At 39.7% G+C, this 24,374-nt stretch overlaps 1 protein-coding gene across 5 annotated transcripts in view; it reads left to right on the plus strand.

The window, feature by feature from the left end:
- Positions 1 to 1,755: 1,755 nt before the first annotated feature.
- The window catches only part of zfpm1 (zinc finger protein, FOG family member 1), a 222,465-nt gene continuing 199,846 nt past the window's right edge, over positions 1,756 to 24,374 (plus strand). For 2 of the 5 annotated variants that reach the window (XM_078544437.1, XM_078544441.1), the window contains exon 1: positions 1,800 to 2,089. In XM_078544437.1, coding sequence (XP_078400563.1) covers positions 2,050 to 2,089 — 40 coding nt within the window. In that variant the 5' untranslated portion in view covers positions 1,800 to 2,049. Of the gene's footprint in view, positions 2,090 to 2,236; positions 2,302 to 3,964; positions 4,062 to 24,374 lie in introns of those variants that run through there. The other 3 variants (XM_078544438.1, XM_078544440.1, XM_078544439.1) reach the window with 3 other exon arrangements.

Below are 24,374 nucleotides of genomic sequence, written 5' to 3' on the forward strand. Positions count from 1 at the left end.
TTCAGATGCAGTGATCAATCTCTGCAGCTTGTTCAGACGGTTTGAACTAATTTCTAACACATTATATCACTCTCCAACCTTGATGCACAGGTTGTACAAAACAATGGTTGTCATGTACAGCCCATAACTCCCAGCCATCACATGTTGGATTACTGCTAGATCCATGAATCATGAGCATTCCCAGGGAAGTGAAAGTGGCCACCTTAGCTTTAAAATAATGAAAGTCATTTCAATTTAATACTGGCAATGGCTTTGCTGAAAAATATCCAAGTAACAATGTAGGTGCAAGCAATTCTTCTTTAAATTCCAGGAAACCATGCAAGTTGGTAGAAGCCCTGTTTGGTATTTGTCTATGCCAAACTTTAGTTGCTGGTGGTGCAGTACCCCAGTATCTACATGTCACTCTTCTGTGGATCTGATACATGAGCTAGACATAATCAAATTGCTATCAGAAGCGCCATTGTCCTACCTTATGTGCTGAGTGTATTTCAAGTGCAATTTCTAAACACGCAAGGTAATCATATTGATGGTTGTATAGCGCATCTAATATCTGACAGATCTTCCCTAAACACTGATCGCACTTTCTCTCAGAACTAAAACCAGTATTACAAGGATCACAGAAAATTGCTTAGCCGCTGCAATAGAGGTATGCACGTATCAGTGATTTTAGAAGTCAATACCCATTCAGATAAAGTAGGGGTGCTTAGATAAAAACAAAAATCTACTGCGGATGCTGGAAATCCAAAACAAAAACAGAATTACCTGGAAAAACTCAGCAGGTCTGGCAGCATCGGCGGAGAAGAAAACTGCCAGACCTGCTGAGTTTTTCCAGGTAATTCTGTTTTTGTTTAGGGGTGCTTAGATATGCTCTGGCCCATGACCTATATAACCACCTGCAATTTTTGCTGAAGAACATCCAAATCTACAGTTTCCTGCTCAAATTGTTGTTTTTCACTTCCTACACACTCGAAGGCTTAGCTGTGAAAAGTTTGCCAGTGTTCTGTGCCGGAAAGCTGTACAGCTTTAAACGTTTAAAGTTCTAAAGAAGTCACATTCGACTGGAAACGTTATCTCCGTTTCTCCCTCCACAGACGCTGCCAGACCCGCTGAATATTTCCGGCATTTTCTGTTTTTATTTCAAATTTCCAGCATGCGCAATATTTCACTTTGGTTTAACTGGTTAAAACTCAAGCATGCAATGCCTCTCTGAACACATTCGCAGGAGCCGAACACATTGTGTCCAACCGGCGCCTCAAGTCCTCAGATTTAAGTAGGGAGTATCGGTCCCTCTACAAGGGGTGGGAGAAGGTGCACTCCCCGACCCGGTAAGCCTGTGGGAACATCTCACTGGCTAGTTTTGGAGAGTTGTAAACATTGGAAATCCGCGTGTGTTAGGCTGGTGAAACCAAAAAGCTCGCCGAGGAAAAGTTAAGATTGCATCTGTGATGGCAAAGAATGTGACAGCTTGCAAACCCAGCCAAACAAGTGCTGTGCTTTTTAAAAGAGTGGTCAAGTTTTCAAAAACAAAACGTGAGCGACAGTGCACCTGACTGAAACTTGGCCCACCTATTAAAAAAAAGATGACATGTTTAAACAATGAACTGGCCCAAACGCTTCACCGAGTAAACCACTCGTTCGTCTCTTTAGGTTTTGCTTTAATCCCGCGAGGGGACACAGGTGGAGCACGTGATGTCACTCAGCCTTGTTTACATTGGTGCGTCCTGACGCACGGCTCAATGCTGCCCGGTTGCCATGGCGGCGGCCAGCGGCATGACGTCAGACGGCGGAGTGGATACAGTGTATCGGGTGAGTGTTCTCTGGATACTAGCGCGGCGCTTGTGAATGGCTCGCTGCGCTGCGGCTGCTCTGGGCTCTGCTCACTCAGTTCCGTGCTCAGACTGCGCTCTCTCTCACCGTAGTGCCATGCTGCGACTGCAAACCACGGCTGTCCACCCCTAAACCTCTCCCCCACCCCCTTCCCTCCTCCTCCTCCACCCCCACTCCCGCCCCCCCCCACCCCCCTCCTAGCCACGGCAACCGGCAGCCACAATGTCCAGGAGGAAACAGAGTAACCCCCGGCAGATTAAACGTGAGTTTGTCGCTTTGCCTGCTCTTCTGCTCACTTCACAAACTCTCTTGCCGTCTGTCAGCGCCGCGGCGTCTCTCCTCAGCTTTAAAACGACCGTTTCCAGGCAGGTGTTCATATTTCTGATGAGAAAGTAGGAGGCACAGGATATATATTTCACAGCCGACCTCGTCAGCGAACCAGAGTGTCTGCTCAATGCAAGCTAAAAATAATCGGTCATCATTTACTTATCTGGTGTTTTTTTTTATCGCAGGAACAATCGCCAGTTCTCTATATTCTTGACTTTCCCTGTTTTATACATGGGTTTGATTTTGTTTTACTTTTTTTAAAAAAAATATAGCCCCTTTTTCTGATGACGACTCTATTTTTCTGGTAAAGGAAACATTGAACAAAAGTGGAGCTTGTTTGACTGTAGACTGGGTGATGAGAAAACACGATAAGCCGGAGGCTTGATCTAGGTCCTGATATAGATTGCCAAGTGCGATAGCAGTTCTTATCAGTTCATACCAGACTGGAGAGGTACCGAGTGGGACGGTTATAGAAATACAAAGAAATAAAAAAAAGGCAAAAAAAAACAAAGTCTGCTGATGTAATCGATTCCATCGTTTAGCTATTAGTGCCGTTGATTTCTTTACATTTTAACATTGAGTTCATTACATTGGGAGAGGCGGAAAAGGGCACATGTAGACAGCTTTTTCATCATTACACCACCTGGAATTAGACTAAAACTATTTTTTCTCGCTTGCTAATCTCATTTGATTCTGTATAGGCTTCTTTTGACTTGCAACGATGCTCTGTGGCAGCCAGGACTTCGGTAGCAGTTTTTTTTAGAAGTTGTTTTGATCCCGTGGTGAAACTATATGTAGTGTATTACATAACGCTAGTAATTTATTGATTATTCGTGTGAAAGATACGTAACTAGTGGCTCATAAAGCAATAGAACATACTTTATTTTTGTTTTTTATCAATAAGGTTTAACAGCTGGATAAATGTTGCTAGTCGTTTGGACAGAATGTTTAGTTGTATATCAGATGAACGTTCATAATTTTAATAATTCATATTTGATGCAACATTTTGAGTTGGCAAAATTTGCCCTGGTGTCTGAGTGTCGCCCTAGCACGCTTTTATTAGTTTTTTTATTCCCCTTTTCTACCCAATCCTAATGGTGAGTGGAATAGATTCACAGGTGAAAGTTTCGAGAAAAATGACCCCACAAATGAGACAAAACCTGTTAGATTTCTGTTATCAATAATCCAATGTATTGGCCAATCATTTTAAACAATAGATCATGTTATTTGAAAACAGCAACAGCTTACAGAGTTTGGGGGTTGACTACTGACACTGACATGCTGAATGGAAATGTACAATTGTGTCTTTTTAAAATTGATTCTCTATTTGTTGGAGGAAGTTGATCTTGAACTAGATTTGAGCAGCTTACACTGTAGCAGACATTAGGGGATACTGTGCATACCTAAGAAAATCTGATGCAAAATCTATTTAGGGCAATGTAGGCTTTGGTGGGAAGTAAAAGAAACTCAAATGGGCTTCAGTTACCTTGCTGACTTATGTACATCATTATATAATCTGCAGTAAGAAGCTAATACAAAAAGAATCTTCTGATTACAGGAAGTAAAATTAGAAAGAATATATAACTGTGCAGATAACAAGAAGTGAAAATAAACCACCTATTTGGAACTATGAATTGGTACTGATTGTATAATGTCTGTTGTTCACAAATTACTGGATCAGTTCCCTCTGCCCAAAAGGCATCACGAGTTTTTTTTCAATAACAGTAATTATAGTAAGATGTAAAATGTACAAACTGAAGAAAATTGTTTTAATATTCTTGGCTTCTTGTGCATGCATTCTTGTATCTAGGTTGGCTTCTAGACTCCAAAGGCTGTATTTGAGATGTCCTCATGGTTAAGATACTGTACTTGTCTTTAATTGCAAGGCTAAAGCTAAATACTGTCTGGTAAGCTGGATACCTTTGATTAGTGCATCATTAATCATTGTTTATGTGCAAACTTTCAAGCTAATGACTTGCTATTCAGTGTTGTAGTTGAAGAAAATGTTTGGCCTCAACTGTCCTTTTTTGTGGAAATAATTTCACATTAGTCGTTAAAAGTTGCTGCTGATCATTTAGAAACTTTTAATAAGTATTAAAACAAACTTTATGTGGCGACTATAAGAATATCTAGTATCGGCTACATTGTGAAAGTAAAGAATGTAATGTACTCGAGATCATACGTTCTTCGTAATGTTTACAATGTGTCTTTTTAGTTTTTTTCATTTGCAAGAGCTTTGTTCTTTTTGTCTTATTTCTTTCCTGTTGTCTATTATATAATGTTACACAGTCTTTAGTCTGCCTGATTTCCCTCACTATTCACTTGAATTCTTCTATTCATTTGATTGTTTTTTCTACCTGGTTTCTTACTTTTAAATCCCCTTTCATTGCTTTTCTACAGTTACTATCTGTTGCCCTGTCTCCTTTTTGTTTCTCTTACTTCATGCATTTCATTTTTTATTACTCATTCCAGTTCCTTTATATTTCTGTGATTGTATATGTATTTTTTTCTGTTTTTCTCTCCCTCTCCCTCTATGCTTCCACCCTTCTCTGGTTCCACTCTTTGCTGCTGCTGCCATCATTGCTTTTCCTTTTTTTTCCTCTCTCTCTCCTTTTCTGAGCTGGATAACATTCTCCTGGTGTAGGCCTCTTGGGCAGGTTTGCTATATGATAATGCAGAAAGTTGAACTGGCCCCATTACTATGAAGCGATGGTTGCATTGATAAGCTTTGATAATGGTGCAGATAGCAAGTACTAAGCGACCAATGGTCGAGCCTTGTCTTCCATTAGCATTCCGCTCCAGTAATCTGCACAGCTCTGACAATCACTTCTCCATTTCCACTCCTCCACTAGATAAGAATGGAAATACTGACTTCATGGGAGCTGATTAGGGTGTCTGGATTTCTCGATAATACCTTGATAAATTATGTTTCCTTTTTTTTAAAGGGGGAGAGTTAGAACTTCACGTCTATTTTTCCCTCTCATGGTGTTTTATTAAAGGAGCTTCCAGTCTGGTTGTGTAAAAAAAAAAAGAACTGTGATAAAAAGCAAAGATAAGGGTTGGACTGTTTTGTGTAGGAGTGCATATCAATGTTATCTATCTCTCTTTTTTTCACTTTACTGAGCAGCCTGTTGTTTTTAGCCTTATCACACTCCACCAAAATGCCAGGGAAAAAAAACTGCCTGGATTATTCATTGCTTGATGATAACATTTTTTTTGTAATCTCTTTTTTACATAAAATTAAATTTTTCAAATTAGGTCTACGCAAATAAGGTGAATGTTCATGCAATAAGATAGGGCATGATTGACTGCCTGTCTTCAGGAGAATGAGCACACCATCTTCTGATGCCTTTTTTAAAATATTAATTTTGGACTGAAAGTGCTAATTGAGTCAGAGCTAAAAAAAAAAGAAAATTGAGGGTTTGGCAGTCTTCAGAATGGCCATGATCTGGGCATTTGCTCGTCAGCCCATCTTTCTTCCTTGGGCAAAGTAATGAGTTTATGCACTGTTTCTTGATGATCTGTTGTTCAGAGGAGGGAAAAAAATTGGCTGTCTGATCAAGGGAAATCTTGTACAGTTATGACTGCCTGCCTTTATTGAGTAGTGTTACTTGGATCAAAAAATAGCCCAAACACTTTCATAGGTAGTGCCACTCAAATTTGTAATGCAGCCATTTATACTTCTGACTTCATGAGCTGACTGGTTGTTCCTCCTGCATGCTCAGTAATGCAATGCTTTTCCCCCTCTCAACTGGTTACTCGATCATCCTCTGCTGCCTGCTTGTCATGGAGTTGCCCCTGGTACAAAAGGGAGCCCCCCTTTGTGTTTTTTTGTTTTCTTTTCCCCTTTGGAGGTGGCTTAAAAAACAAACCATTTAAACAAGGTGGAGGTGATCTTATCAGTTTTGTTCTCCTGTTTACCAAGGTGGGCAGACCAAAATTGGAGTTCCATGTCTGTGATTTAAAAAGTGATTTGAAATTAACTGGTGAGATGTTATCAGATTTTGACTATGGAGCAAAAATGACAATGAGTGGTATTTTGCTGAAAATTAAATCACTATCATTTTGCGCATAAAATCTGAGGCAAGAGGAAAATACTTTCACAGTATCAGAACTTCTTTTTGTGAGCTATTGCCATTAAATCATCTCTGGTTAGTATCACATAGCAAAGCCCTTTCACTTAGTTTTTAGTTTATGACTTTACTGGTATCATCATTGACCCTTATTTTGAAAAAAAAGTAAGTCATTGGTCCAGAAGTTAGTTTGTTATCAGGGAGCACCCACTTGGGAATTGATTGGGTAACATATGAATAAAGTCACAAGTATGGAGTCCATGATTTACATTAGCGTGGGATGTTTGGTAGAGTTCATGATTCACATTCTTTAGGAGTTATGAGACACTGAGAGAACTGACTGCTGCAGTTTGGTTCTACACTAAAAATAATTGTGTGAATACTTGCTTAAATGGAACAGTATCCTCTATAATTTAGTGACAGAGTGTCATGTTATGTTAGAAAACAATGCCTTGATTCTTTGTAGCACTGCTGCATATTAATTACCTAAGCAAATCGATTGCAAAGTGCTGTGTAGGCTGCTGACCCACTTTTTTGGTTTATGTCTTGATGTAATGAGCATTGGAACAGGAGTAGGTCATTCAGCTCCTTGAACCTGCTGCACCATTCAATTAGATCATGGCTGATATGCACCTCAACTCCATTTACCCACCTTTGTTCCATATTCCTTAATACCTCCAACTAACAAAAATCTATCTGAGTTCAAGATTTTAATGGAACTGTGAAGGAAAGGAGGGAACATTATGTTGGTGTGCCCTGATATTTGCATTAGTACATAGAATCCAATGGATTAGTTTAGTATATTGTTTAAGGAAATAGAACTTTATGCTACGTAAGAATCAGGATTTCAAAAGAAATTATTCCGTGGTGGTGGTGATTGGGGTGCACTAGTTGTTAGGCTCAAGGTAAGATATACTCTTCAAAAATAGGTGCTTAGTACAATGCACTTCTGGTGCAAGTGGACTGTGGAGAAGATATTGAATAGGATTCTCTGCTTTAGTTACAGGGCACTCTGATCTGCATAGTTGCAATCTTTAATTTCACCAGTCATCTATGTTACCGCTAAATGAAATTGCTTGGTTGAGATTGTTTTTCTAAACATTGTGCTATAAGTGTTAGATGTTAGTACTGAATTATTATGACTTAGCTGGTAGAAACAGTGACCAGGTGAGCCAATAAAAACTGGAAAATCCTTGTTTCAGTATATTGTCCATGCTTAATTAGTTGTCCTTAGCCATTTTCCTCAGCAGCCCCTGTTGGAATTATGCATGAAAATTATGGTGGGTATTGTTCCATTTACGTGATTATTCGCACAAGTATTTTAGCATAGAACAAAACCGAAAAACGTACATGATGACAGTGAGTTTTCTTAGCATCGCAATGGTTAATCAATGAATGTCAATCATGAACTCTACCACGCATACTGTATTTATGACATAGTGAGGACAAGGCAAGACATAAGTGCGTTCAAGGCTGTAGTTCACATGTGAGTAGTCACATGGGTGAGATACTGGAGAATGGTCAGTGCCTAACAAATTGTACTAGAGCAGAAAACTAGAGTAAATCTAAGGGCAAAAATGTGGCCAACTGCAAGGCTGCGTTTAGGATTTCACAGGCAACTGATACTGTATGTATCTTGCATCATGACCACAGCAAACAACAGTGCTTTTCTTAAATTGCCAAACCCCCAAGAGGTGGTTTTGCCCATTGTTTTTTTGGAAGCAACAACATTAGAACAAAAATGTGAATAGCTGCTGGTGTTAATTGTGGCTTCCATCATTCTCTGGCTTCAGAGAGCCGAGTCTCCATTTACATGAAGGAGCCAGAAGTCATGCTGTCTCACTTGCTGGTAATTAATGGCTTTCCAATAAATGCATCTGCTGAATATGCAGCAGTGAAATATTTTTGTTGACGTAGAACATAATATAGCCACGTTATTTGATTCCAAAAGTTGCTTGTTTAAATTAACTTCCACACAATGTAAACCAAACTGGATTAAAAATACAGTGGTAGCATTCATTGTTAGACAATGAATTTCTCAAAGTACAACATTCGGTATAGCAGGTGTTCTAAAATATTTAAAATCGCAAACTGTTCCTGAATTGTATGTTATGCTGTCAGATGTTTGTTTAATGATTTGGCTTAGCTCAATTGGCCTGAAAGAAAATACTCTTCTCAAAAAGGCATAAAATTGCTTGAATTGATTCAAGAAATAAACAAATTATTCTGAAATGTTCTTGTGCAAATTGAAATAAGGAATTATTAATTAATACTATACTTCTATTGTTAGGATAGATCAACTCAGGTTAATTTCTATTTCATATTCTTTGTGTTCTATTAATGAGGTTGGGTTCAAGGACTAGATTTATGGCACACTTCCATTGCACCACAACTAATTCTTCCTTTTCCGTTACTGTTGATTCTTTGGCCCACTTCTCCTGTACTTCTAATTTGCATTCACCCTGTTATTTTTTCGCCTTTCCCTCCTCTGCTTTCCCACTCTCTTTACAGTCTTTTTCTTCCCGACTATACAATGGATATCCCCCCTCCCTTCTCTTTTACTCCTTGCAGTTTTAAATTTAATTTCTTGCTTAGCTCTTCTTTGTAACTTGGTCTCTTCTTTTCTTAATTATTCTTGTTTCTGTATCATTCATTTCTTATCCTAGTCCTCTTATTGTCTCTTTTTTTCATTCACTTTCCTTCCCCAACCAACTGATGGGAACTATATTATGTGTTCTGGGAGCCACATATTCTCAAGTGAAACAATCTATTGTAATCTATCACACTTTTATCTGTACTATCTGAGAACTGAAAATGGCCTGGCCTTGCAATGGCGCCATGCTTGTAAGCTGATAAAGTTACAGAGTTCACTGGTGATGAATGTTAAGTAACTACACCCTCATTAGATAGGATATGGACTTGGCAGAAGGACTAGGTATTTGAAACTAAGCTACTCTGCATCTTAATCACTGGCTTTTTTCAGACTTTCTCTCAACAATAGTCCTCTAACACTACTGACTCATACAGCCCTCAGAAGAAATGTTTATTCCAATCAAAATGTGTTAATTAATCACCCATATCTAACTGAGGATCTTTTACTATGTGCTATTTCATCAGTTTAAAAATAAACTGAATGGCAGGGTTGCTATAGATACATGATGGAAAGGTCAAACTGAGTTTACCTTATCATGATATGGACAGTTACTAATTAGAGATAGGTATTGGATTGGCAAAGTCTAACAGCAGTTCCACTCATTATCAATGATACACACCAGTGTAATATTAAAATTATCTGAAGTCTCTAAAGGTACAAGTAAATTGAATGCACCTGGTGTTAGCTGTTAAGTGAGTCATTTGATGTATGTGATGTTTTAAGTTGAGAGCTCCAGAGATTGTCTTAAAATAGTTCATAACATGATGGCATATTTCACATTCAAAAGATTATACATCTAGTTTAGCTATTTTCCTAAACACAACGTTTAATTAATGCTGATTTTTGTACTTTATACATCAGAGATTTTATCTTAATTTAAAATGGCATAAATTGGAATGGTATCTTTTTTTTAAAAAAGCTTCACAATTGTATCCATTTGTAAACCATTATTTGAAACAGTGGCAGATGATGAATGCTCAGTATGTTTGATTTTTTTTTAAAGTCTTATCTGCTCAACACCTTTTTACACACCCTTATTTTCTTAAACTGAACTGTCAATTCATAGAAAATAAAAGATTGCTAACTTGTTATATTGCATATTTTGCACAAACAAAAGGAGTTATGATATGAAATGAAACACAATTTTAAATACATTCTCGTTACAGACCTACAACATTCAATATGGTGTTTAGGAGCTTGCAAAATGTACAGAGCTTCAGCATTTTGCGTTGTCCAGATAACACCAGAACTGAGTGAATGAGCAATTATTGTCTGCATCTATCTGTCCACTCTATGACTACAACACTTCCCCTAATATTGTTTTGCACAGGCCAGTAAGTTAATGGAAAAGCGATAACCATTGACTCTATTAAATTTAAGGGCTGCTACTTATGGAAGAATACAATAGGCTTAATTTACATCCATCATTGTGAAAAATTCCAATTTTCAAAATGGTGATTAATCAAATGTAAGTCTGCTTTAATTTTTGCATTTCATGTATTGACCTATGCCCTGGTTTTAACCGTTTAGATTAAAATGAATGCTTTTGGAATTGCACGGAAGAAATCTAGAGATGTTCCCCACACCTGTTCTGCAGTTTAGCACAGAAGATGATTTGTACTTAAACCTCTTAATCTGATACTGCAGGAAGAACTTCCTCTCCGTTTTTCTCTCTTTGCTTTCTTTTCTCAGCCAAGAGTTCATCTGTTCAGCACCTACTTCTAAAGCAGCTGTTTTGAGCCATAGCAAGCTCATTTGCTTATGGTGTACATCTAAAGTTAACAACAATATCAAATAGTATTCATTAGCATTCTTTTAGGGAAATAATTTGTTGCATTCAAAAGGAAATTACTTTGCAGGTTGAGAGCAAAGGTTGGATTTGGCAACAATCTGTATTAGAACATTTGTCATTTGGTGATGGTACACTTGACTGTTTTTCCCTGATCCCTTCACCAACTGTAGCTGAAATGGTGGAACTGTAATCTCCTCTCGGTCCTCTGCTATTGCTCTTTTGAATAGACCATAGATGCATGCGGAAAGCAGCCTGAGGGTGGTTTCCCTCCCCACAAGCAGTATTGAAATTCAGCTGTGCGCGGTTGAAATTCCATCTTATTGCTGCATATTGGATCTTGATGCTAAAACAACTTGTGCTACCTAATTGTTTCCATCAGCATTGATCTGATTATGCTTTAACAAATCAGGCAGTGATGTTGTGTCTCAGTGCATAAAGGGAATTAGCATGTTTGTTAAAATTAACTCCTTATTCCACATGCCACTTTTCCATCTAAGTGTATTTTTGGCTTTTAAAAGAAATGCATGAGAAAGTCATGATGTGGCTTGCCTGACAAATTGAAAATAATTTTTTTTTTTTGATTAGGGCCTGCTTGGTCAGTGCCTTGCTGAATGGCTTGACTGAAACCGAATATTCTTAGTGTAGTAAATTGCAACTATGCCAAATCAGTTTTTTGGGACGCTATATTGGTAAACCAATTGATGGAATGGACTTTCAGGTCGTAAAAATCAATTTAAAGATTGAATAATCTGCTCTTCTATTCTCATTTGTAAATTCACGAGTGAGAGTAATACAAATGGCACTCTCAGATATCATCACTTAGCTTAATAAAATACATGATGCATTTGGTCACTGACTTGGAAATCAGATGGACTACTTATTTGGCAATTTCTTCAAGCACCTCATGAGGTCCCACCCTTTACTTCACCTTTAAAATCTTCAATCTCTTGTTGCCCTCCCCAAGCCATGTTCCTCCTTGCTCTCCTCCCTCAGCTTCTGCACTGAGAAACCCCTCATCCTCAATGATTTCAATCTCAATCTGAATTCACTTTTCCCTTGCCTTCTGATTTCGGGCTCTCCTGTGCTCCCTGAACCCCCTCTTCCATATAAACCCATATCAATATTCATGGTAATCCCCTTGTTGTTGCCATCTTCTGTAGCCTCTGTACTCCCATGGCCTCAATTGTAGCTATGATCATTTATCACTTTTTTCTTGTTTCCTTCATCACCTGCTTCCCTCTACCCACTTTAACCTCATCTTTTTCTGCCCCAGGCATTCCTTGACTGTGGCCTTCCGTTCACCACAGTATTTATGCATCCCTTTGATCCGTTCGACTGTTCCGCACCTTTATCATTAATGCCCTTGCCTCCAATAAAACCTTCAATCTTTCCCACCTTTTTTTCCCCTTGGCATGGACCCCCCCACCCCCCCCCCCACTGCTGCCCAAGTTCAAGTGCATAGACTTGAGCATATCTGTGCGCAAATGGTTTAGCCATCCATCACCAAATCTGGCTGGACCAACAAGCAGCATCAGACCTCACTCTATCTGCAAAAACAGCATATTACTTCTCATCAACTGTCTCCGTGTGCCTCTCCCCACCCCCTCCACCATCACTTCTAAGAACATGTGTGCGGGACTCATGTACATCTATTCCACTAAGATTTGAGACTGTCCCTTCAGCTACCTGTATTGGTGTCCGTCCGTCCCCCCCCCCCACTGTCCTTTCTTGATCCCACATGTTTTAATAATTGCTGCCCTGTCTCTCCTCAAAGGCGTCCCCAAACTCATCTCACCCAGTAAACCTACTTTTTGCTCCCTTGAACCCATTTTCACTATTCCCAGTAAACTGCTAGCCACTCAGCTTTCCTTTCTGACCACAATAATTGTTATACACAGTAGGCAACTATTCTATTGCTTTCCTGGCAGGCTTCACATTCTCCATCCTTTGTAATCTTTAGCTCATCTGAAACCCTGCTTTTATACCACCCTATACCAATCCTGCCTCACATCACTCCTGTTATTGCTGGCCTACTTTGGCTTCCAGTCCTCCAGCATATCACATTTAAAATTCTCATCATCATCATGTTTAAATAGCCCATAGCCATTTAAAGACGGGCAACCTCTGTACCTCTGTCATCTCCTCCAGCCTTACACCTCAGCCAAAGCTCAACTTCTCTGACTGCCCACTTGTGCATTCCTCTCTCTTTGCTCCACCATTGGCAGGCATGCCTTCAGCCATCTTGGCCCCACGCTTTAGAATTCCCTTCCTAAATCCTTATGTCACTCTACTTGTTTAAGACCTTCTTTAAAATGTACCTTTTAAACACCTGTTGTGGAGAAGAGTAAGTCATGTCTGACTAATTTAATTGAATATTTTTGAGGATGTCACAAGTAAGGCAGTGACTATGAATATTATCTTTATGGACTTCGAGAAGGCATTTGATTAGATTCCACACAAGAAATTATGAGTGAAAATGAGAGCGTGTAGAATTGAAGGTAACCTTTTGACGTGGGTTGGAAATTAATTGGGAGGTGGAAAGCAGAGTGTGACGTTAAAGGATAGGTAGCCTGGCTGGATGTGGCAGGTGGCATTCCCCAGAGATCTGTTCTGGGGTCTCAATTTTTCATCATATTAATGACTTGGATGAAGAAATAAAAAGTTGAACATCTAAGTTTGTAAATGACAAGTTAGGGATGTGACAGTAAGTAGCCCAGATGGGAGCAGGAGATTTCAAAGGTACATAAACAGACTGAGTGGACAAAACTAGAATAAATGTGATGTCATTGATTTTAGACCCAAGAAAGATTAATTTAAGTATGCTCTCAATGGTGGAAAATGAGGAACTCTAGGGGAGCAGAGAGATTTAGGAATCAATGTAAGTTGTTAAAAACTAGCAGACTGGTACAAACAGCAATCAAAATTCTGGTACATTTTTACCTTTATCTCAAATATAAAGAGGTAGTTATACTTGGTTAAACTCCATTTGGAGCACTCCGTTCAGTTTTGAGCATTGCAATTCAGCAAGGATGTATTGGAATAAAAAACAAAAAGAAATGTTGGAAACCCTAAAATTAGAGCTATGCTATCCAGAAGTGAAATCACTTCAACCCATAAGTAAAAATGTGGGGGACACTTCTCACAGAAGGCTGTGGGTGCTAAGATAATTGCAAGGATAACTGAGATAGGTTTTTTGTCAGGTAAGGATATCAAGGGATATGGAACAAAGATAGGTGACCTTCACCAAATCATTTCAAAGACATGATGTCACCTAACACAACCTCTTTTGACCACCTCCACTGCCTGTGTTGTCAGGCTGTTTGTCCAATTTCCAGTCCTGGATGAGCCACAGTTCCTTACAATTAAACATTGTGAAAATTGAAGCCATTATTTTCAGTCCCCACAAATTCCATCTGTCTTCCTGGTCACTATCTCAGATGTAATCAGTCTATTTGCAACCTTGGCATCCTATTTGTCCTTGAATTAAGATTCTGACCCCATATCCTCTCCATCACGAGGACTGCCAACGTCCATCTCCATGATGTCATTCCTTTCTGCCTGTCCCCAGCTGCTGCTGAAACCTTCACCCATGCTTTTGTTACTTCCAATCTCTTTAAACTTGAGCTCATTCAAAACCCTGCTGTCTGTACCCACACCAAGTCTCATTCACCTAACCCCCTTCATTTGTTCAGGACTGAAGCTCTGGAATTATCTCCCTTAAACTCTTCACCTTGCTCCTCTTCTTTAAGAGGTATTTTAAAGCCTATTTCTTTGACCAAGTTTTTGGGCACCCACCCTAATACCTCCTCCTTTGGTTCAAGGTCAGTTATTGTATGATTACGCTCTGCTCCTGTGAAAGACTTTAGGATGTTTTACCCCATTAAAGGTGCTGTATAAATGCACATTGTGCTGTAGTTGTTTAAATGATTTTTGCATCTTTGCCTCTCATTTTTCAATGTTGTTTGTGTATATGGTGTAAACTTTGCACAGATATTTTGATAGCTCGCAAGAATCATTAATTAGCTGTTAATACCATAGGAGTTTAAATTGGGAAAATACAGTAAAACCCTGAGATGATCTGGATTTTTTTTGTCTAAAACTAAACTTTGATACTGAGAATATCTTATGTAAATGCAAGTCAGTTTTTTTAATAAGTGCTTTTCATGACTACTTTGTGGTGCTTTACAGCCAATGATGTACTTTTGAAGAATAGTTACTGTTGTAATGTAGGAAACCTAACAGCCAAGATATGCACAATGAGCTCCCACGAACAGCTATGTGATAAACACCACATAATATTTTTGCAATGTTGATTGAGGAATAAATATCGGCCTGGACAACGGGAATAGAACCCCTGCTCTTCTTCAAATAGTAGCATGGGCTCTTTTGCATCCAGCCAAGTAGGCAGATGGGACCTCATTGCTGTACTGGAGTGTCAGCATAGATTTTTGTGCCTACGCCCTGGAATGGGACTTAACCCAGAAACTTGTGACACAGGGGCCAGAGTGCTACCAACTGAGTCATGGCTAACGCTTGGTAATTGGATATATTTGCTTTTCAGTATCCCATCTAAATGATTAAGTGCAACCAGACTTTTCACAAGACTTATTGTGGAACAGATTTTTTGTAGGCAGAGTTTGTTTGTTGCCAGAATGTGAACAAATGAGCTGTTGTGAAAGTTCTTTTTAGGTTTCCTTAATGCTAGTTTGTGCTTCAAAATGCACTGTGTATGCATGTATTATTCATGGTTGTGGATTTGTACACACAGACTACATTTGAGTACTACAGCACATGATTCTGCTCAAAGGTTACCCAGAGGGGTTGGGAACACCTTGATCACTGGGATGTTTTCTGCTTGTGTCTATACCAATGATGAGCTTTCAGCTAGCTCCGAAAAGATAATGTGGAGAACTTGAGCTTATTTCATTGTACTCATAACATACTTTAAATAAGAAGTTGAATAAATAATACTATGATAGGAATATTGGAGTATCACAATGGCACACCAGAGATAGTGTTTTTACAGGAGACCAAACTGGAACCTGCTTGAGTATTGTGATTTTCCTTGTTTGGGAAAATCAAAACTTGTTTATTTGTATCACCTGGTTGACTTTTAAATATAATTTTATGCAGTCTTTTATTTACAAACAGTTAACTTTTATTTCTGATTTTTTTTATGCTTGCAAATGTGAGGAATATCAAAAAAATTGCCACCAATGAGCAAAGTAAAAATAGTTGGAACTGGGGCTTTGATCATCAAAAAAACTAGAAACAATGAAATTCTTGAAACTGTGAAGAGTATTTTAATGTAAAGTAATCTGCTCATCTATTCAGACTGTTTTTGTAATAGTTTCCTTCCCAGTAACAGAAATTAGATTTCTAATGTTAATTAACATGCCGCAGAGTAACTCAGCAAACATCATCCGTGAGTTTTATTAGTGGTTCCATTAGGTTCAGTAGACTAGCATTCTTTATTGTAATGGACAGATGCAGTTCAGAGATATCTGATATTTAAAAGTTAATTTACTAAGCATTATGGATGAATTTTGAAACATTTCATGATTAGCATTGAGGACCACGATGGATGGACTACATGGAACTCCTCACTGAAGTTTGGAGATTTCGATTTCATTTGGCAGCCTTGATTATGGCTTTGAATTTGCTAATTTGTGTACAGTTGCCTAGAATTTTATGTTGTAATCACTGCGCGTATGGAACAGTTTACTTTTAGTGTGTGTGTGTGTGTCTGTAATTTATCAACTATAGTCTTGTAAATGGAAATTTCAAAATACTATTCAAGCAGCAGAAAAAAATTGCATTATTAAATATTACAGACCACCTTGGCAGGTGGTCTGCCATCCATAAATACATTTTCTTTCTGTTCTCCTTTAAACCAGCATGTTCCAACCAATGGCTGCACCACATCTCCAGCATTGTGATATTTAAATGGCGACTGTCTCTTAGGACCTCAGTTCTGGCCTTCACTGCTGATTGAGTGCATTTTCCCTCTATCTATCTTGCTGGACCCTCTCCAATTTCAGCAGTGGGAGCTCGGACTGAAGCTGACATTCAGAATGAGGAGTTGTCATTAAAATATCAGTGTTGGAGGAGTGAAACTGACAGCAGTAGTTGATAGGAATTCAGTGCTGCTGCCGGGTCCATTGTCTTTGATAAAATTGCTTCACCAGGAAGAAGATCGGAGAGAGAATGTGACTAGTGTATAAGTCAAAACTGGAGCAAATTTTTAAAAATATGTATAGGAGAGAGAGTTTGTGGACTGATGTCTGGGGTGGGGAATACTCTGTTAGAGCATGGCCAGCTAGGTGGTCTGCTCTCCTAATGTCACCTGCCTTTTCTTCTTCCATCATACTTCTGGGGCATTGGAGTCTTCGCTGTATTGCCAGCTTTACCATGCTATCCTCCTTGTCTGCTACTCTGCTGCAACCATTTACAGATCCTCTGGATCTTAGATGCATCATTTATTTATTTTATTATTGCCTCCTTTTGTCACACCATTTTCACTTCTGTCATTTAATCAATTCCTGGCCTTGACCTCATCAGATATTTTTCCCCATCGCCTTTTCCTTGGCCGCTCCCTTTCTTTATAAGCTGTTCATCTGTAACATCTCAGGGTTTTGACAAAAGTCTTGAATCTGACATGTTAACCCTATCTTTCTCAATCCACAGATGTGCCTGACCTGCTGAGTGTTTCCTGCATTTTCTGGTTTTAATTTAAGCAATAATGAAGAATCTGTTACCAAATTTGGAGCACAGTCTCAATCACTAAATAGTGGAAAACAAAACAAGATGAGACATGTAGACAATTTAGAGAGGTTTGAAGAAGTAACAGCGTTATGATAATGGATGACTTTAATTGTCCTAAAGTCGATGACAAATGATAAGAGTTCTCAGAACTGTTAATCAATCAGCGTGTTGCATGTCCAACAAGAAAGGTTCCAGTTCTGTCTTCTGGTCCTAGGAATTAAGGTAGGACTGCTGAATAACTTGGAGGTTGGTAGTAGTCATAAATGAATTAGGATCACATAATAACAGGACTTGAAAATAAAGATGTTGGGCTGAAAATTGGTTAATTTCAGTGGTATGAAAAGAAACTTAGTCTGGATGAATTGGCTGCAAAAACAATGGAAGTTTAAATAGTAAGCCAGCAGTGGGAGATATTTTAAAAACAGATGAATGAGGAGCAGGTTAAATATATTCTGACTGAAGGGGGTTGAAGGTTGAATTTCGGAGGATAAGTGGATTAGAACAAAAATTACAGAAGAAAACTGAAATATGAATAAAAGATAGGTGCAAGAAAGTGGAATTGAGAATGTTAAGAGGGTTAAGAATATTAATTTTAATAAAAATTGTGGTCAGCAACAGGGACAAAGCAAGTAAAAAAAAAAAGCAAGAAATAAAAGGATAGTTAAAATACAGATGTGGCCACTGAAAGGTGAAGGAGGTCATTTTGTACTTGAGAGTAAAGGTGTGGCGATGATGTTTAATAACTATTTTGACTGTGCTTGCAGAGGAAAGTGAAATTATGACTTATAGGGAGCCCTGGGGAGGATGGTGAAGAGCCACTCATGGAGAAAAATAGCTAAAAGAAAACTGTACAGTATTTGAAAATAAAGTAGGGGATTAAAGTAAAAATATGACCAGACTTGATTGAAATACATTCCTGAGTACAGAGGTTAGAGAGGAGGTATCAGAGGCACTAACCATAATTTTCCAAAAAAGAAGAATTGTGCCAATGTGCTGGAGGATGGCCTTTATTTACATCCCTGTTCAAGAAAATGGAAGGGGACAACAAAGTAAATTATAGGCCATTTTGTCTCTTCTCAGTAAAGAGCAGGTCCTGCTTGACTAATTTAGTTGGAACTTTCAAAATAATCAGTATAGATGAAGGGAGTGTGATGATTTTTTTTTGTTGTTCATGGGATGCAAGTGTCACTTGGAAGGCCAACATTTGTTGTCCGTTCCTAATTGCCCTTTAGAAGATACTGGTGAGCTGCCTCCCTGAACCGCTGCAGCCCATCTGGTGTAGGTACAACCACAGTGCTGTTAGGAAGGGAGTTCCAGGATTTTGACCAGCAACAGTGAAGGAACGACAATGTAGTTCCAAGATGGTGTGTGACTTGGAGGGAAACTTTCAGGTGGTGGTGTCCCCATGCATCTGCTGCCCTTGTCCTTCTAGGTGGTAGAGATTTTTGGTTTGGAAAGTGCTGTCGAAGGAGCCTAGGTGAGCTACAGCAGTATGTCTTGTAGACGACGCACACTGCTGCCACTTTGCACTGGTGATGGAGGGAGTGAATGTTTAATTTGGTGGATGGGGGGAATCAAGTGGGCTGCCTTGCCCTTGGTGGTATCAAGCTTCTTGATTGTTTTGAAGCTGCATTCATCATGACAAGTGGGGAAAGTATTACATCAAACTCCTGACTTGCGCCTTTATTTTTTAATGAACAGGCTTTGCTTTCCACTTATTGAAAATATTTGGGCATAAGCACAGGAATAATATTGAAGTTGATGAGGACACAAAATTAGGGAGCCTGGCAAGTGCTGAGAACGCATGACAATATGCACAGGCTAGCTGAGTAGGGAGATGGGTGGCTGGTATACGTGAGTAGAGAGAAGTGTGAAGTAGTATATTTCTGGAGAAAGAACAGTAATAAGAGCTATATCTTAAATTGTTACGGAGTGAAGAATAGACAGGTCTAAGGATGCAGGTACTTAGATTTTTTTAGGAGTGGGAGTGCAGGTAGGAAAAAAAATGGGACTGAGAACTTTCTGCCTAGGGGCATTAAATACAAAGGTGATGTTGAATTTGTACAGCCATAGGTTAGACCACATTTGGAGTATTTCATGCTGCTCAGGGCACTTGATCATAGGAAGAACAGGAGCAAAGGAAAGATTGCAGTGAAGAATTACTAATACGTATGTTACCAGGAGTGAGAGGTAAGTGTTAAAAAGGCTTGAAACATTGCTGTCGCAGTGATTTAAAAAAAAACAATGTTAGGTTTTGAGATGGTAAAAAGTGAAGGGTAATTCCTTTGGCTGGTGAATCAGTAACAAAGGGGCCTGAACTCAGGATTATCACAAAACATTAATGGGAAAATTAAAATAATTATTTTCCATACAGAGGGTTAGTTCACCACAGTGGAAAATTGGGGCATAAATGTAGCATTTTTTTAAGGCAGTATGGTTAGATTATGGCAGGATCACCTTTAGAGCAAGGGAAATGCCAAGATCTTCCACAACAAAATGTCTCCTTTTAAGTTCTGCCTCTTGTCCCATTGATCCTCACATCTGCCCATTGAGAAGAGCTCATAGATTTAATTGGTTTTTAAGTTGAGAATATCCATTTTGCTGTCTCATCCTCCCCAACTATTTGTAGGCCACACTGCCCCAACTCTGGTGCATAGTATTATACATTCTCCCCTAGCTTGACTGAAGCCTTCAGCACACTGAAGTGATAGCACTCTTGCCCTTTAGCCCTACTCCAGCCCAACTTCAGAATTTGACCATATAAGTATTGATTTGCACTTCAAAGGCATACCAAAGGAATTGTTGCATTGTCAGCAGTGCCATCTTACAGATGACATTTTAAATTGGGAACCCATCTGCCTGTTCAAGTGTGCGTAAAACATTCCTTGGTACTATTTGAAGAAGCACGAGGGAGATGACCATGTGTCCTGGCCTGCATTAATACCTCAATCCTGTGCTATATGGGAGCTCCAAGATGCTTATTGTGTCCTGCATAACCATATGTGCAGGAAGTGTCATTATTTGCAGCAACTTGAACTCCAGGTTTCAGAACTTGAGCAGCAACTGGTGTCACTGCAGTGTACGCTTGAGGTTGAAAGCTTCATGGATAGCACATTTATAAATGTGGTCACCCCGCGGCTTAAGAATATGTGGGAATGGGTGACCACCAGGCAGTCAAGAAGGAACTATCAGGTATTGCAGGAGTCCCCTGAGTGCATCTCACTCTCCAACCAGTATTCAGTTTTGAATGTTGATGAAAGTCCATCTGGGGAGTGCAGCCAGATCCAAGTCCTTGGCATGGTTGGCTCAGCTGTGCAGGAGGGCACAAAGAAGGCGGGAAGAGCAATAGTAATAGGAGATGCAATATTTAGTGGAACAGACAGGCATTTCTGTGGCTATAGACATGAATCCAGGATGGTGTGTCTCCCAGGTGCCAGGATGTCACGAAACAGCTGCAGAGCACCCTAAGGCAGGAGGGTGAACAGCCAGCTTTTTAGTCCACATCAGTAACAATGACATAGGTGAAAACAGGGGTGTAGTCCTGGAGTCAGAATTTAGGGAGCTAGATAGGAAATTTAGCAAGCAGGACCTCAAGCCTTGATCATTCCCAGTACCACATGCAAGTGAGTATATAAATAGGAGGATAAAGCAGATGAACGCGTGGCAGGAAAGATGGTGCAGGAGGGAGGGCTTTAGATTCCTGAAACATTGGGAGAAATGGAACCTGTACAGGCTGGACGTGTTGCACCTGACCAGAGCTGGGACAAATTTCTTTGTTGGGCGATTTGCCAATGCTATTGGGGAGGGGTGTGGGAATCAGGAATACCAAAGGCGCACAATATTGGGAGAAACAGCACCAAATTAGCCAATGGTAAGTTATTAGGTGGGTTCAGAGTAATGGGAAAGTAATAAATTCTAAGTAAGGGTTACTGTCCATGCATTGTGAATGAACAGAGTGTGGTAAATAAGATTGGTGAGTTGCAGGTGCAGGTAGCCATGTGAAAATATGATGTAGCTGTTACTGAGACCTGGCTCAAAGATGACCAGGACCTGATATTACATATTCCTGGATACAAGGTGTTCAGGAAAGGAAGGAATGGGAGAAAGGGCAACAGATTAAGGAGAACATTGCAATGAGAGGATGTCCCAGATAGATCAAGCTAGGGCTAAGGAGCAAAAAAGGTGCATATACTTTGCTTGGTGTAGTCTATAGGCCACCAACTAGTGGGGAAAATTTTAGAGTCCATTTTAAAAGATTTAATAGCTGTGCACGTGGAAAACAGTGGCAGAATCAGACAGAGTCAGCATGGATTTATGAAAGGGAAATCATGCTTGACAAATCTACTGGAATTTTTCGAGAATGTAACTAGTAGAGTTGATGAGGGGGAGCCAGTGGATGTGGTTTATTTGGACTTTCAGAAGGCTTTCGACAAAGTCCCACATAAGAGATTGGCGTGTAAAATTAAAGCGCATGGGATTGGGGGTAGTGTATTGAGATGGATGGAAAACGGGTTGGCAGACAGGAAACAAAGAGTAGAAATAAACAGGTCTTTTTTCTGAATGGCAGGCAGTGACTAGTGGGGTACCACAGGGATCGGTGCTGGGACCCCAGTTATTCACAATATATATTAATGATTTAGATGAGGGAATTAAATGTAATATCTCAAAATTTGCAGATGACACAAAGCTGTGTGGGAGGGTGAGCAGTGAGGAGGATGCAGAGATGCTTCAGTGTGATTTGGACAAGCTGAGTGAGTGGGCAAATGCATGGCAGATGCAGTATAATGTGGATAAATGTGAGGTTATCCATTTTGGTAGCAAAACCAGGAAGGCAGATTATTATCTGGCTATAAATTGAGAGAGGGGAATGTGCAACGAGACCTGGGTGTCCTTGTACATCAGTCGCTGAAGGTAAGCATGCGGGTGCAGCAAGCGGTAAAGAAGGCAAATGGTATGTTGGCCTTCATAGCCAGAGGATTCGAGTACAGGAACAGGGATGTCTTGCTGCAATTGTACAGGGCCTTGGTGAGACCACACCTGGAATATTGTGTGCAGTTTTGGTCCCCTTATCTGAAGATGGATGTACTTGCTATAGGGGGAGTGCAGCGAATGTTTACCTGACTGATTCCTGGGATGGCGGGACTGACATATGAGGAGAGATTGAATCGATTAGGATTATATTCGCTGGAGTTCAGAAGAATGGGGGGGGTGGGATCTCATAGAAACCTATAAAATTCTAACAGGACTAGACAGGGTAGATGCAGGAAGGATATTCCCGATGGTGGGGGAGCCCAGAACCATGGGGATATGGGGTAGACCATTTAGGATTGAGATGAGGAGAAATTTCTTCACCCAGAGAGTGGTGAGCCTGTGGAATTCGTTAACACAGAAAGTAGTTGAGACCAAAACATTGTATGTTTCCAAGAAGGAGTTAGGTATAGCTTTTGGGGCGAAAGGGATCAAAGGGTATGAGGAGAAAGTGGGAGCAGGCTATTGAGTTGGATGATCAGCCATGGCCATAATGAATGGTGGCACAGGCTCGAAGGGCCGAATGGCCTACCCCTCCTAGTTTCTATGTTTCTAACTAGTATAAAAGATGTAGAGGAACAAATCTGCAAAGAAGTTACAGAGAGGTGCAAGAATTATTGAGTAGTTATAATGGGGGACTTTAATTATCTGAATGAAGACTGAGGTGGTATAGTAGTAGTGTAAAGGGCAGAGGGGACAAAATTTCCTCGAGGGTGCTCAGCTGATTCTTCTACAACAGCATATTTCCGATTCAATGTGAAAGTGAGCATGCTAGACCTATTCTTGCGAATGAGGTGCGCCAAATGGATCAAGTGTTAATAGAAGAACATTTAGGGGACGGTAATTATTGTATAGGTTTAGGTTAGTTATGGGAAAAGACAAGAAACAATCCAGAGTAAGAATAATTAACAGGGGGAAATCCAACTTCAATGGGGTAAGAATGAACCTGACTCATAAGTTGAAATCAAAGGTTGACAGGCAAAACTGTAACTGAACAATGGGCTACCTTTAAAGAAGGGAGAGTTGAGGCAGAGTTGAGGTCTATTCCCACAAAGGGGAAAGGTAGGGTAAACAAATCCAGAGCTTCCTGGATGAGAAAAGAGAGAGAAATTTAAGATAAAGAAGAAAAAGCATGCATATGACAAATGTCAGGTGGGGAATACAACTGGGAACCAGACTGAATACAAAAAGTTTAGAGGGGAATTGAAAACGCAAATAAGAGAAGCAAAGAGATGGCATGAAAAGAGCCTGGCAGCTAACATAAAAGGGAATCCCAAAGTCTTCTGTAGGCATATAAACAGCAAAAGGGTGGTGAAAGGGGGAGTGGGGCTAATTAGGGACCAAAAAGGGGATTTACACATGTAAGCAGGGGCGTAGTTGAGGTATTAAGTGAATATTTTGCATCTGTCTTTACCAAGGAAGAAAATTCCAGGTCATGGTGAAAGGGGAGGTAGTCTAGATGCTTGAATGTTTTAGGATTAAGGAGGTGGCATTAGATCGACTGTCCGTACTTAAAATTGATCAGGCACCAGGACTGGATGAGATTCATTCAAGAATACTGAGGGAAGTGAGAATGGAAAATGCAGATGCATCATTTTCCAATCTTCCTTGGACTTGGGTAGTGCCAAAGGACTGGAGAATTGCAAATATTACACCCTTGTTCAAAAAAGGGTGTAAAATCAAGCCCAACAACCAGTCAGTTTAACCTCAGCTTCTGAGGGGAAGCTTTTAGAAATAATAATTCGGGACAAAATTTAGTCACTTAGGAAAATGCAGGTAGATTAAAGAAAGCTAGCATGGATTTGTTAAGGGCAAATTGTGTTTAACTAACTTGCTTGAGTTTTTTTGAGATAGCAGAGTGGGTTAATGAGGATAATGCTGTTGATGTGGTGCATATAAACTTCCAAAA

This window comes from Cetorhinus maximus, chromosome 6 (assembly GCF_964194155.1).
Source record: "Cetorhinus maximus chromosome 6, sCetMax3.hap1.1, whole genome shotgun sequence".
In the NCBI taxonomy this organism is placed as follows: Eukaryota; Metazoa; Chordata; class Chondrichthyes; order Lamniformes; family Cetorhinidae; genus Cetorhinus; species Cetorhinus maximus.